Below are 12,139 nucleotides of genomic sequence, written 5' to 3' on the forward strand. Positions count from 1 at the left end.
ACAGCTTGGTCCAACATTGGTTGTTATTGTTTGAGAGAGTAGAGGAAAACACAATAATATAGATAAGAAAACAGATATCTTGAGTATAATTGTAAAAACAAGTTTCTCTTTTCACATCACCTTTCTCCCCTCCTTCTCCATAAACCAGAGCCACCCTTGCTACTCCTGCTGGTACTTTCTGGCCATAGAGTCAAGGCCAGTTGATTTCCTATCTTCCATGTTATACTTAATGTAAAGTTGCTATCTAGCTATACTGTCTAAAATATCTAATGAGTGGTCGCCAATAAATTAGAAGCTTTAGCAACAGTTTTAGACTTTTAAGAATTTATTAAGGAGCATAAGAATTTGTTGAAGAGAGAATACCTACATCTATCTATCTCAGGGAGCCAGCATTTTTGCTCCACTCTCCACAAGAGTCCTGATGAAAGACAATGAGAGAGCAAGCCTTCATCCCACAAGCCTCCTCTGAAACTGGGAACATCCCATACACACACACACACACACACACACACACACACACACACACACACACACACACACCTCCAAGCTAATTGGCTGATAGCTTTGATAGACAGTACCCACGAGCAAACATCATTTCCTGACGCCAAGGAACTGACCTTCTAAGTCTCATGGCTTGCCTTCAGACGCCTTCTCCTCATGGCGGAGCTTTCCTACAGTAACTCTCCAGCAGGTGGCATCACTCCTGTTGTTATGTTAATGCTTTGTGACCATGGGCAGATCACTTAACTTCTGTGGTTTTCAGTTTGTTCACATATAAAATCACAATAAGAAGATGTATCATGGGGCAGCTAGGTGGTACAGTGGATAAAGCACTGTCCCTGGATTCAGGAGGACCTGAGTTCAAATCCAGCATCAGACACTTGACATTTACTAGCTGTGTGACTCTGGGCAAGTCACTTAACCTTCATTGCCCTGAAAAAAAAAATAAAAGATGTATCATACCTACTCTACAGGGATGTTATAAAGCTCAAAAGAGGTCATGTTTGTGAAGTGCTTCATAAACTTGAAAGCCCCCCTGCCCCCATCAATGGGCTCTTACCCTGCTCTTAAAGGAGGGGAGAAGACAGGAGAGGGAAGGTGGAAGGGAAGAACCATGTAGGACATCTAGGAGATAATCTTACTCCCTTAAAAAAACTGTCTTAGTGACCTTGAGAAAGTCACTTAATGTACATTTTCTTATCTGTAAAATAAAGAGGTAAGACCCAATGATCAGTAAGATGTAGCCCAGCTCAATGATCCTATAAAAATAAAAATTCACCATCATATAATACTTAAAGATTTACAAAGCACTCCCCTCCATACTATTACTTCACCTGTAAAGGGAATTAAAGAGGAAGGGGACATAGGGTGAGTGGTAGTGTGGTGTTTATTAAGTAGACAGTGCAAGTATTATTTTCCTCACTTAGAGATGTAGAAACTGGTTTAGAGAGAAATAACTTGTTAATGGACTCAATTCCTTTAAGTGTCACAGCTACTATTTCCACCATACTTTGGGTCAGGGTAGTTTTTTATAATTCTAATGGGAAGGACTTAAAGCTCTCCAAAAAAAATTGAAGACAACATGTCACTGCTTCTACTCTCACCCTATCCCCCTTTTTTGTTCTCCTTCCATTTCTAAGCCTTGCATACAGACCTTGGACTCATTCCTATCTTGCCTCTCCATGTCAATTAAACTTTCCAACCATATGTCAGAGATAAAATACGCCTTTCTCAGGGTCAGTGCATTCTCTGACATAAAAGAGCCTTGAAAATTTCTATCCAAGGCAAAGAACTTACTGTAATATCCTCTTTCCCCACTGTTTCATATATCAGAGTCCCCTGCATTCCATATATGGATAATTGGTGAACTCCCAATGAAAACATCTTGACTTTCCAAGTCCCATTAGTTATTACAGTGTGAAAATCATTCTGCAACCCATTCTTAGGCTCTTCTTCACATCTGGGACCCTGACATCTGAAGGTAAGACTCAGTCTGAATCATCTCACAATAATCACTAGTAATAAGAGTAGCATAGGCCATTACCCAATTCAATTAAGTGTAATTCCTAGAGCATTGGTTTAAAACACCTGCCACATTCAAAGCATTCAAAGCATTCTGTTAGGTAGTAAGACTAAAATACAACTGCCCCTGCCTTCAAGGAATTTACATTCTACTAGGGGATAAACTATAGATACAGAGAAGTGAATATAGGGCCATCTGAGGAGGGAGAGACCAATGACAGCCAGGTGTCAGGATCAGGAAACCTTCACAGAGAAAGTGGTACCTGAGTGTAGCCATAAAAGAATTCTCTGCAAAGAGGCCATGAAGAAGGAAGGCATCCCAAGTATGGAGGATGGTCCATGCAAAGACAAAAAGGTAGAAGACAGCCAGAAATTCAGGAAGGGAACCAGAAACAGAATTCAAAGGCAACGCAAGATAATGAAAAGAATGATGATCTTCGATTCATGGGGTCAGAGATTTAGAGCTAGAAGGAACTTCAAGATTATCTAGTCCAACCACCTAATTTGCCCAAATTCACACAAGCAGAAAGGCTCACAGTTGAGGTTTGAACCATTAAATTTCATACTCCTTCCACCACGCTGCATTGCCTCAACCGTTGGTGGAAATTCAGATCCCACATAGTTACTCTTTGCTTATGTGATGCTGGGCAATCTCTTCCCTTCTCTAGGCTTTTGTATCCACGTTTGTAAAATATGGAAATTTGATAAGATGACCTTTAAGCTCACATTAAATTCAAAATCTATGATCCAAACGTTAATGTGGATAATTAGATAATTCCCTAACCAACTGAGGATCATAAATCACATGTAAAAGATGGAAGTAAGGGGGGGCAGCTAGGTGGCGCAGTGGATAAAGCACCGGCCCTGGATTCAGGAGTTCCTGAGTTCAAATCCAGCCTCAGACACTTGACACTTACTAGCTGTGTGACCCTGGGCAAGTCACTTAACCCCATTGCCCCGTAAAAAAAAAAAAAAAAAGATGGAAGTAAGGGCAAGTGGCAGAGGACAAATATCTGTGTGACCCAGTCCTGCAAAAATATTGGCAGAACCACTAAATAACAATAATTGACATTTATGGATTGATAATGAAGCATATCTTCCACCTCTTTGTGGAGAAGTGATAGATTTGAGGAGGGAATAAAACAAAGGTTTTCCCTTGTGGCCAATCAGTTGATCATTAAGCATTAAGCATTACAAGGAAGGGATTTTAATTGTATGGGGGTAATTTAGTGGGTAGTTATATAAAGGCAAAAACTAAAAAAGAGAGAAATGAGTATCAATATAATATCAATAAACTCATAGAATGAAATAAAAAATAAATGCAGAAGGGGACATAATTTGAGTAATTTTGTTACTACCTTGCATATATTTAATAGGCACATTAAAAAAAAAGGCTACCAAATAAATTCAGCATTTCCTATACAATCATACTATTTGTTCTTTTTCTTTGAAAATGTTTGTTTGTTGATAAAAGTTAAGTTCATAACTTTTTAAATTGGGGGGGAGAGGGTGAACACAGAGAACAGGGAGTTTCTCATACTCTGGAGGGTGAACCTTTGATCTTTAGATGAGCATAGATTTATTGAGCTGTTTGTTGAAAAGGTATGACGAAATTGTCACTGAAAGGCTAACCTTGAAGAAAGGAGAAAGAGAAAACCATAGAGTCAATAAAAGAAATACTTTTTCAAAAAAAACAACCACCAAAAAAAAAAAAACAACCCCTCACTTCAAGGTGAGGAGGAGGACCCAAGAGCTTAGCTGTCAGTGGAACACGAAGTTAGTCATCTGTCTGGGGATAAAAGACAACCAGCAAGCATCCAGGCTTATTTAAAGGATTGCAAGATTCTGATCTGGAAGATATTGCCTTTTGACAGCTAGCAGGAGTTAGGGTAGGAGTGTGTGTGTGTGTGTGTGTGTGTGTGTGTGTGTGTGTGTGTGTGTGTGTGTGTGTGTGTGCTTTTTCCCTTATTTTTTCCCCTATTTCACTTCTGTTTCAGTTTCTAGTTTGGGGTGAGGCTACAGGTATTCTGGGAACAGATGCAAATGAAGGAATCAGATCAGACTTGGAATCCACAGACTTCAAACTGGAAGGGGCCTCTGAGGTCACCTAGTTCAAACCTCAGTTGATGTAGAAAACCCTTTACCATGTGTGGCCATCCTGTCTTTGCTTGATGGCTTGTTAGTGAACGGGGACCTCACTCCTTATCGTTACTGCTCTATTCCAATTTGGGCCAGCTCTAACCATTTAAGAAGGTTTTCCCTTAGAGAAAGCCAAAAGTCTGACTCTGCAACTTTCAGATTTCCCACAGCCTCAATCCAGTCGTCCCACTGAAATCGGACCAGGTCCCCAGGGCTGGTCCCAAGTTCTCTATGTTTCCACCGGCAGGAGTTTTCGGTCAGAGTCTCTTGGAACTATGCTGCCTACAGCTACTTGTAGCTGTCTGGTGACCGGAGCGGGAGGATTTCTGGGTCAGAGGATCGTCCGCCTGTTGCTGGAAGAAGAAGGGCTGGAGGAGATCCGGCTCTTGGACAAAGTCTTCAGCCCTCAGTTGCTAATGGAATTTTCAGGTAAGGGAGCTCAATGGACCTGGGTTTGAATCCCACCTTAGACTCTTTTGTGTGTGTGTGTGTGTGTGTGTGTGTGTGTGTGTGTGTGTGTGTGTGTGTAGGGCAAGGGGGATTAAGTGACTTGCCCAGGGTCACACAGCTAGTAAGTGTCAAGTGTCTGAGGTCGCATTTGAACTCAGGTCCTCCTGAATCCAGGGCCGATGCTTTATTCACTGCACCACCTAGCTGCCCCCCCCCCACCTTAGACTCTTATTAACTGTGACCCTAGGGCAAAGAGCTGAACTTCTCTGTGCCTCAGCTCCTATAAAATTAAAGGTTTAGACTCGATGGCTTCTAAAACCCTTTCTAGCTCTGAATTTATGCTTGTGATCTCATCAGGCAGTGGTTGGAGAGAGTGTCGTACACAGATGAACCACGCTGCTAGTTCACTTGATTACTGAAGCGCCATACCTCGCAAAAAATTAAATTAAATTAAATTTTAAAAATCAAGGGACAGGGGAAAGAGTACTGGATCAAGAATCCAGAGACCAGGTTTCTAGGCACAGCTCTGTCACCATGAAGTTATGTGAGCTTGGGCAAAGCACCAGCCCTGGGCTTTCCATTTGTCAGATGGGAGAGGGGAAGGCTAGTGGATCTAGAGAACAACTTAGATGATTCTTTCCATCCTGAACATTCTGTCAGGCTATCTGAATTCCTGCTTCCTGCTGCAACTAAGGACAGCCGAATCTCCCACACCCCTGGGGCTTTTTTCAGGTTTGTTCCATTTATTTCCTCCTCCTGCTGTTCCCTTTTCCTCCATGCCTTCATCTCTCAAACCTGCTATTTTTCACTACTCTCTTTATACCTCTCTTAAAGTGAAACAGTAGGGAATAAAAATTACAGCCGAAATGTGTTAGCAACAGAGGGCCTGGTTAGGACATTGTTAAGAGGCTGAAACACTGGGCCACAAACTTCAGTGATTATATATAACTTAGTCTGGTCCTGTCCTTGCTCACCAGAAAATCCAGGTTGGGCTAAAAACAAACAAACAAAGGGACAGTCAATTTGGTAGCTAAACTTCATTATCCCTTTCTTAAAATGAATCTCAGTGGAATAGGGCATGAACTGAACAGTTCCTGACAGGATTTTTCAAAGACTTTTTTGCCTTCTCCCCACTCACATCCCATCCTGCCCCTAGGCTCTCACAACTCTATGAGGGAGGTAGGGCAAGTAGTAGCTCTGTTGGGCAGATGAAAAAATTAAGACCCAGAGAGAGATGAACTGACTTGCAGAAACCATTGTGATATGAACAGGAATAGAACTCAGTTCTCCTTTCCCAACTTCTATCCTAGATCATTGTGATCTGAATTAGCTCGCTTTTTGAGGTTGTGCAAATGACTGGGATATGAAATAATACTTTGGCTTAATCTTCGTAAGGGAAGATGGTAGGACACCTTTGAATCCCCTGCTTTGTATATAGTAGATATGCAGCGATGTCTTGTCAAATAACTGAATGAATGTATGAATTAATGAATGATTATTGTGCCAGACCAGGTCAGGAGAGGTATCTTCTCTGCCCAGACAGACCAGTGACTTGCTTGGTTTGGTGCTAGGAGGAGGGGAGAGGGCAGAGATACTCTTTCAAAGTTGTGATTTGATGAGAACTGTGACCTGGGAAATGGGTCCCACCTTTTCCCTTCTCTCAGCTTCTTGCAGGCAACATCTGTCTCCTTAGCACAGTGCCAGACACACAGTAAGAAATTAAGAAATACTTGCCCCTTACGCCTTTCTTTTTCTTGAGCACAAAATGCAGGGGAGCATGCTTGCTTCCCATTGTCTCCCTTCATGAGCACAAAAAAGGCAACATTCATTAAAAGTTATGTGTGCTTCTGTGAAGACACAGGCCAACCAGACTCAGACTGCAGGTCTCTCAAGGTGTTAAAATAGATGCCAGAGCTAGGAAAAGTAGAGTGGTACCACCAAGGAGGCTTCATCAACAGAGAGGTGAATAGGGATGCTACATAGTCCTCTATGGTATTGTCTGAATTTTTTACTTTTTAGAAAGTCTCTCCATCTTTTATCCACATATTGTCCTTGCAATCGCCCTGAGAGAGTTATTAGATTATGTTATGTGTTATATTAGATTTATATCATATATGAGATGAGATTATGAGATATAGGATATTATAGATAGATGAGATGAGGTATGATATGATATATGATATGATTATCCCTATATTTTTAAACCAGTCCTATGATTTCATTGATATAGGGAATTTCTAATGTGGCGACTCTCTCTACCAATGTAGATTGCATCTGATTTGATTCCAAACCTGGGGTCTGTGAATTTTTTTTAAAGTTTTTATAATTACATTTCAATATAACTGGTTTCCTTTTTAATTGCATATATTTTATTTTATGCATTTAAAAACATCATTCAGAGAAGAGATCCATTGTCTGCCAGAGTCCCCCCCACCCCACCCCACACACAGGAAAGTTAAGAATTCCCATTGCCTGGGCTATGAGAGGTAAACTGAGTTGATCAGGGTCCTGCCCTCAGAGGGAGGTCTTGGATTCCAGCCTTCTTACTTCTGAAACCAGCTCTGTTTCCATGCCACACTGCCTCTCTCTCCTGGGCAGTTTGATAGGGGAGGAGTTAATGGCACAATGAGGTCAGAGAACAGTCCCAGTGTCACACAGAAAGTTCTTGTCCTTTTATTTCCATCATGCTACCTCCTATTAGAAAGAGACATTTTGAGGTTCTCAAATCAAATTAACTTCAAGACATGCAGTTGCCCACATTGCGGTTGTTGTTTTTAGGTATAGGTGGTGGAATGAGTGAGAGCACTGAATTTGAACTCAAAAAGATCTGAGTTCCAATCCTGCTCCAGACTCTTACTAGATGTGTGACCCTGGGTGAGTCACCTAACTTCTGTCTGCCTCAGTTTAACTCTCCTATAAAATGGTGACAATAATAGCACCTATCTTAAAGAATTATTGCTGTCAAATGAGATAGCCTATGTAGAGTGTTTTGTAAACCTTAAAATGCTATATAAATGCTAGTTATTCTGATTATTAGACAAGATTTGAAAAATAAGAAACCTCAGGTCTCATGTACTACCCACCTCCACTTTAACAAATTAAACCTGTAGGGGCAGCTAGGTGGCACAGTGAACAAAGCACCAGTCTTGGATTCAGTAGGACCCGAGTTCAAATGTGACCTCAGAGGGGCAGCTAGATGGTGTAGTGGATAAAGCACTAGCCCTGTATTCAGGAGGATCTGAGTTCAAATCCGGTCTCGGACACTTGACACTTACTAGCTGTGTGACCCTGGGCAAGTCACTTTAACCTTCATTGCCCCTTCAAAACAAAACCAAAAAAAACCAAATGTGACCTCAGACACTTGATCCCTACTAGCTGTGTGACCTTGGGCAAGCCATTTAACCCTCATTGCCCACCCCCACCCCCCCAAAAATTAAACCTGTAATAAAATAAACACCCACTTGTCATGAAGAATGTTATTTTTTGGCATATATGCTATGTTGTGTTGTGTTGTGTTGTGTTGTGTTGTGTTGTGTTGTGTTGTGTTATGTTGTGTTATGTTATGTTATGTTATGTTATGTTATGTTATGTTATGTTATGTTATGTTATGTTATGTTATGTTATATATATTAGTTAGGCTCCCTGAGTCAGTCATGGTGGCAGAAGACTTGGAGGAAGAAACAAGCCAGGCCGAGCTCTCTTTTTCCTCTAGGTTAGAACTCGGCCAGGCTGAGCTCTATTCTCTCCTCTAGGCTAGACAGGCCTTTTCTTAACTTTCTGAGCCAGGTGTTCTCTTTTTACTAATACTTGGTATGCTTTAATAAATGCTTAATGCCCCAAACTGGCACTAAAGCTTCTAATTTGTAAGTAACAACTATATTAGAAACCCCAGCTCATTTTCCCCAAACTTGGGACAGAAATAAGGAGACCACATATAGTTTTACTCGCCACACTTTTGTCGAATACACACACACATGTACATACACGTATTAAAAGCCACATTAAGCCATGGCAACTTTGTACAATCGCCACCCCCACCAGCATGTGTGTATGATGGGGTTGTCAGGAGAGAGAGAAAGGCCATGAGTGGGATGAAGTACTTCCTAAACTGTCTAATCCTCCAGAATTGGGCCTCTTTATTCCACCATGATATGCACCAGGCAATGAACTGAATGTCAGAGTCCTGGACACTGTTTCCTTACAACCACCACCACCATTTCTATTACCTATGATGAATGAAAACCCTGAGAGACAAAGCTTCTGGGTAATTAATAATCAATTTACTAATTAGGCTGGCCAGCAATCAATAAATTAATGGTCAGTGGTTTCTCTTGGTAGGCAAAGACCTCAAGGGAGACCCTGAAATGCCTTACTTTCTGAAAGGGAATTCCCTTGATAAATAAAACTCAGCCTTGATTGGTGGGCACTTAATGAAGAGGTGGGCTCTTAATAAGACTTCAGCTCCTCCTGCTGAGAACTTGGCTTCATCATGAGACTCACAAGCCTCCAGCAATGGGGCAGGGAAGCCATTTCCAACTGGACCTCTCTGGCTGGTTTTCCCCTTCATGAGCTAGGTCACCCTAAACTCTAATGGAGGAGATTAAGGACAGGGCTTCCTTCCCTCAGAGTAAGGGCTCACCCAGACTGAGTTCTATTTATACTCCAAATAGAAATTAGGTCTCCTAGTTGGGTGGGTTCCTCACAAAGTTGGGTTTCACCCAGAATTGAGGAGCAATCTCATCAGAGACCAACTGACCTTCACAGGAGTTGGACCTTTACAGAAAATAGAAGGAAAAAGGGTGGCTCACAATTAATAATTAGTTATTAATATAAGAGTATAATAGTAATTTCTCTCATACCTTCACTTTATGATACTGGAATATCTCCAGAGTTTAGAATTCATTTGGGTATTATGGGATAGCCATGGACAGATTAAAAAAATCAAAGAAGGGCAGAGTGAGAGGACCTTTAGATGATTTGGGTATATCCTGGAGACAAAGCTTTGGGGCTGACTCTCAAGGAAATGGTGAAAAAGGTCAAGTGGCTTTCACCCACTTCCTTTTTCTGTGACTCTCTCTGTTCCATGTGACTCTCCCTACCATCTCTCATCTCCCAGCCACATTTACCCTTCTTCTGGTCTCCTCCTCCTCCCCTTCCCTCCCCCCCTTCCTCCTCATCCTGCTCCTTCTCCTGATTCCCCCTTTCCCATAATGATTCAGTGCTCTCTATCTATTCTATCTCTATCTTCTCCAACTCCAGAGCTCATATTGATCTGATTAGCCACAGTCAGACATACTGTAACTTGATTCTAACATAGTGATGTGTGGGGGCCAAATTTAATATATGAAGAGTTAATTGGGTGGCTCACCTAAATATTGGGGTCTTGAAGATAATGAGGGACCTCTAGGTTTAAAGCTCGCTCCCCTTTGAAACTGCCTTTTTAGATATTTCTCCCAGGCCAATAAGAAAGGAGCCTTACAGCCTCTGTTCCACAGATGAATCAGATTTTATTAAGGAGAATAAAGTAAACAACAAAGGTGAAATTAATAAAATCAAAGACAAGGAAATAGGGGAGAAGAAATACAGATAATCCTCCCAGCTCTAACCTAAGTCTATTCAAAAGAGCAGAGTAACTTACCACCTGGAGCTTGTAGCTTCAATGGAAAGCACAGCTTACAACCAGGCTTGAATGACTTGTCTGCTGCCACTCCTGCTCGCACCACCAGGAGGGCAGAAGAAGAAAGAAGAGCTCGAGCTCCAGAAGAGACTCAGACTCCCCTCAGTGAGAATCTAATTTTCCTCCCCCAAAAGGGGAGGTCCTTCAAAAACTGCCTATGGAGAGAGGTTTCTCCTTCTGACCTCAGTAGCATACATAACTTCAGGGTGGGCCAGGTGTGGCCCCTCCCAAAGGAGTCGGCCAAATTCTAATAATTTTACCACAGACAACATTTTGGTCCTCTTCAAGAACAAAGGATGACTTCCAAGACTCCATATCCACCCTCTAAAGCAGGTGCCTCTTCCTCTTCCTCATGTCCCAACCCACATGTTCTAGAGGTCTGTAAACATGATCATGATCATGATGATAAGTTCTCCATTTTCAAAGTCAGCCTCTCCATCAGTTGACTCCTACCAGGTCCCTAGCCAGAAAGTACAGCCATCCTCGGGGTTTGGGGAATATTCCCTTCTAACCTGCCTTCTATTCCTTCAGAGCTCAAGCACAAGACCAAGGTGACTGTGCTGAAAGGAGACATTCTAGACCAACAGTTCGTCCGCAAGGCCTGCCAGGGCATCACCGCTGTCATTCACACTGCATCCATCATTGACACAGGACTACAGCTCAGGAAAGCATTTGTGATGAATGTCAATATGAAAGGTATGAGGGCTACCCACACTGGGCTGGTGTCCTTCCCCTACAGAAGCATCATCTTAGCTTAGCAATGTTGTCAGTATTGGAAGACAGAGTCCAGCTCAACAACCACGGTCATTTCATCACATCCCTTAGTCAATCAACAAATCTATAATGAGGCAGCTAGGTTGCACAATGGTTAGTGCGCAGGGCTTGGAATCAGGAAGACTCATCTTACTGAGTTTAAATCTGTCCTCAGACAATGTACTAGCTCTGTGACCCTGGGGCAAGTCACCTAACCCTGCTTGCCTCGGTTTCCCCATCTGTAAAATGAGCTGGAAAAGGAAACGACAAACCACTCGGGTATCTTTGCCAAGAAAACCCCAAGTAGGGTCAGGAAGAGTCTGAAACTGAAATGACTGAACAAACTTCGACACCTAGCTGCCCCTTAGCTTCCTTTAAGTTCCAAGTAAAACCCCATCTTTTATAGGAAGCCTTTCCCAACCCCTCTTAATTCTAGTGACTTCCTTCTGTTGATTATTTCCTCTTTATCCTGTATATAGATTGTTTTGGATATATTTGCTTGAATGTTTTCCCCCATTAGACTGTAAGCTCTTTGAGGGCAGGAACTGTCTTTTGAATTCCAGGTGCTTAGCATATAATAGGTGCTTAATAAATGTTCATGGATTGATTGAAGTAATGAGATAACGAGTAAGTAATTAGAAAATGCTGGGCTGAAGCTTGGAAGAGAAAAGAGGGTTGAATTTGGAAGTCTCCAGCAAAGAGGTAGCTGAATCTATGCGAGAAGATGTTATCACCAACAGAATGTGGAGAGAAAAGAGGGCATTAGCCTGGGATGCACCTATACATAAATTACTACTCTTAATGTCCACTCATTCAACCACTTTTTAGTGGTCTGACTAGTATTACCTGGTCTACATTTCTTCAAAGATCTCATGTCAGATTTTGTCAGATACCTGACTGAATTTTAAAACATTATGTCTATGGAACTTCCCTGAGATAAGTGCGCAGCAACTAACGCTTTTTTTGTTTTTTTGTTTTTGTTTTTGTTTTGTGAGGCAATTGGGGTTAAGTGACTTGCCTAGGGTCACACAGCTAGTAAGTGTTAAGTGTCTGAGGCCAGATCCGAACTCAGGTCCTCCTGACTCCAGGGCTGGTGCT

At 41.9% G+C, this 12,139-nt stretch overlaps 1 protein-coding gene across 2 annotated transcripts in view; it reads left to right on the forward strand.

The window, feature by feature from the left end:
• The first annotated feature begins 3,604 nt into the window (after positions 1 to 3,604).
• Positions 3,605 to 12,139, forward strand: part of HSD3B2 (hydroxy-delta-5-steroid dehydrogenase, 3 beta- and steroid delta-isomerase 2) — a 10,157-nt gene continuing 1,622 nt past the window's right edge. Inside the window, exons 1-3 of one of the 2 annotated variants that reach the window (XM_044005020.1) lie at positions 3,605 to 3,911; positions 4,409 to 4,590; positions 10,820 to 10,984. In XM_044005020.1, coding sequence (XP_043860955.1) covers positions 4,437 to 4,590; positions 10,820 to 10,984 — 319 coding nt within the window. In that variant the 5' untranslated portion in view covers positions 3,605 to 3,911; positions 4,409 to 4,436. Of the gene's footprint in view, positions 3,912 to 4,408; positions 4,591 to 5,208; positions 5,344 to 10,819; positions 10,985 to 12,139 lie in introns of those variants that run through there. The other variant, XM_044005021.1, reaches the window with a different exon arrangement.

This window comes from Dromiciops gliroides, chromosome 4 (assembly GCF_019393635.1).
Source record: "Dromiciops gliroides isolate mDroGli1 chromosome 4, mDroGli1.pri, whole genome shotgun sequence".
Taxonomy (NCBI): domain Eukaryota; kingdom Metazoa; phylum Chordata; class Mammalia; order Microbiotheria; family Microbiotheriidae; genus Dromiciops; species Dromiciops gliroides.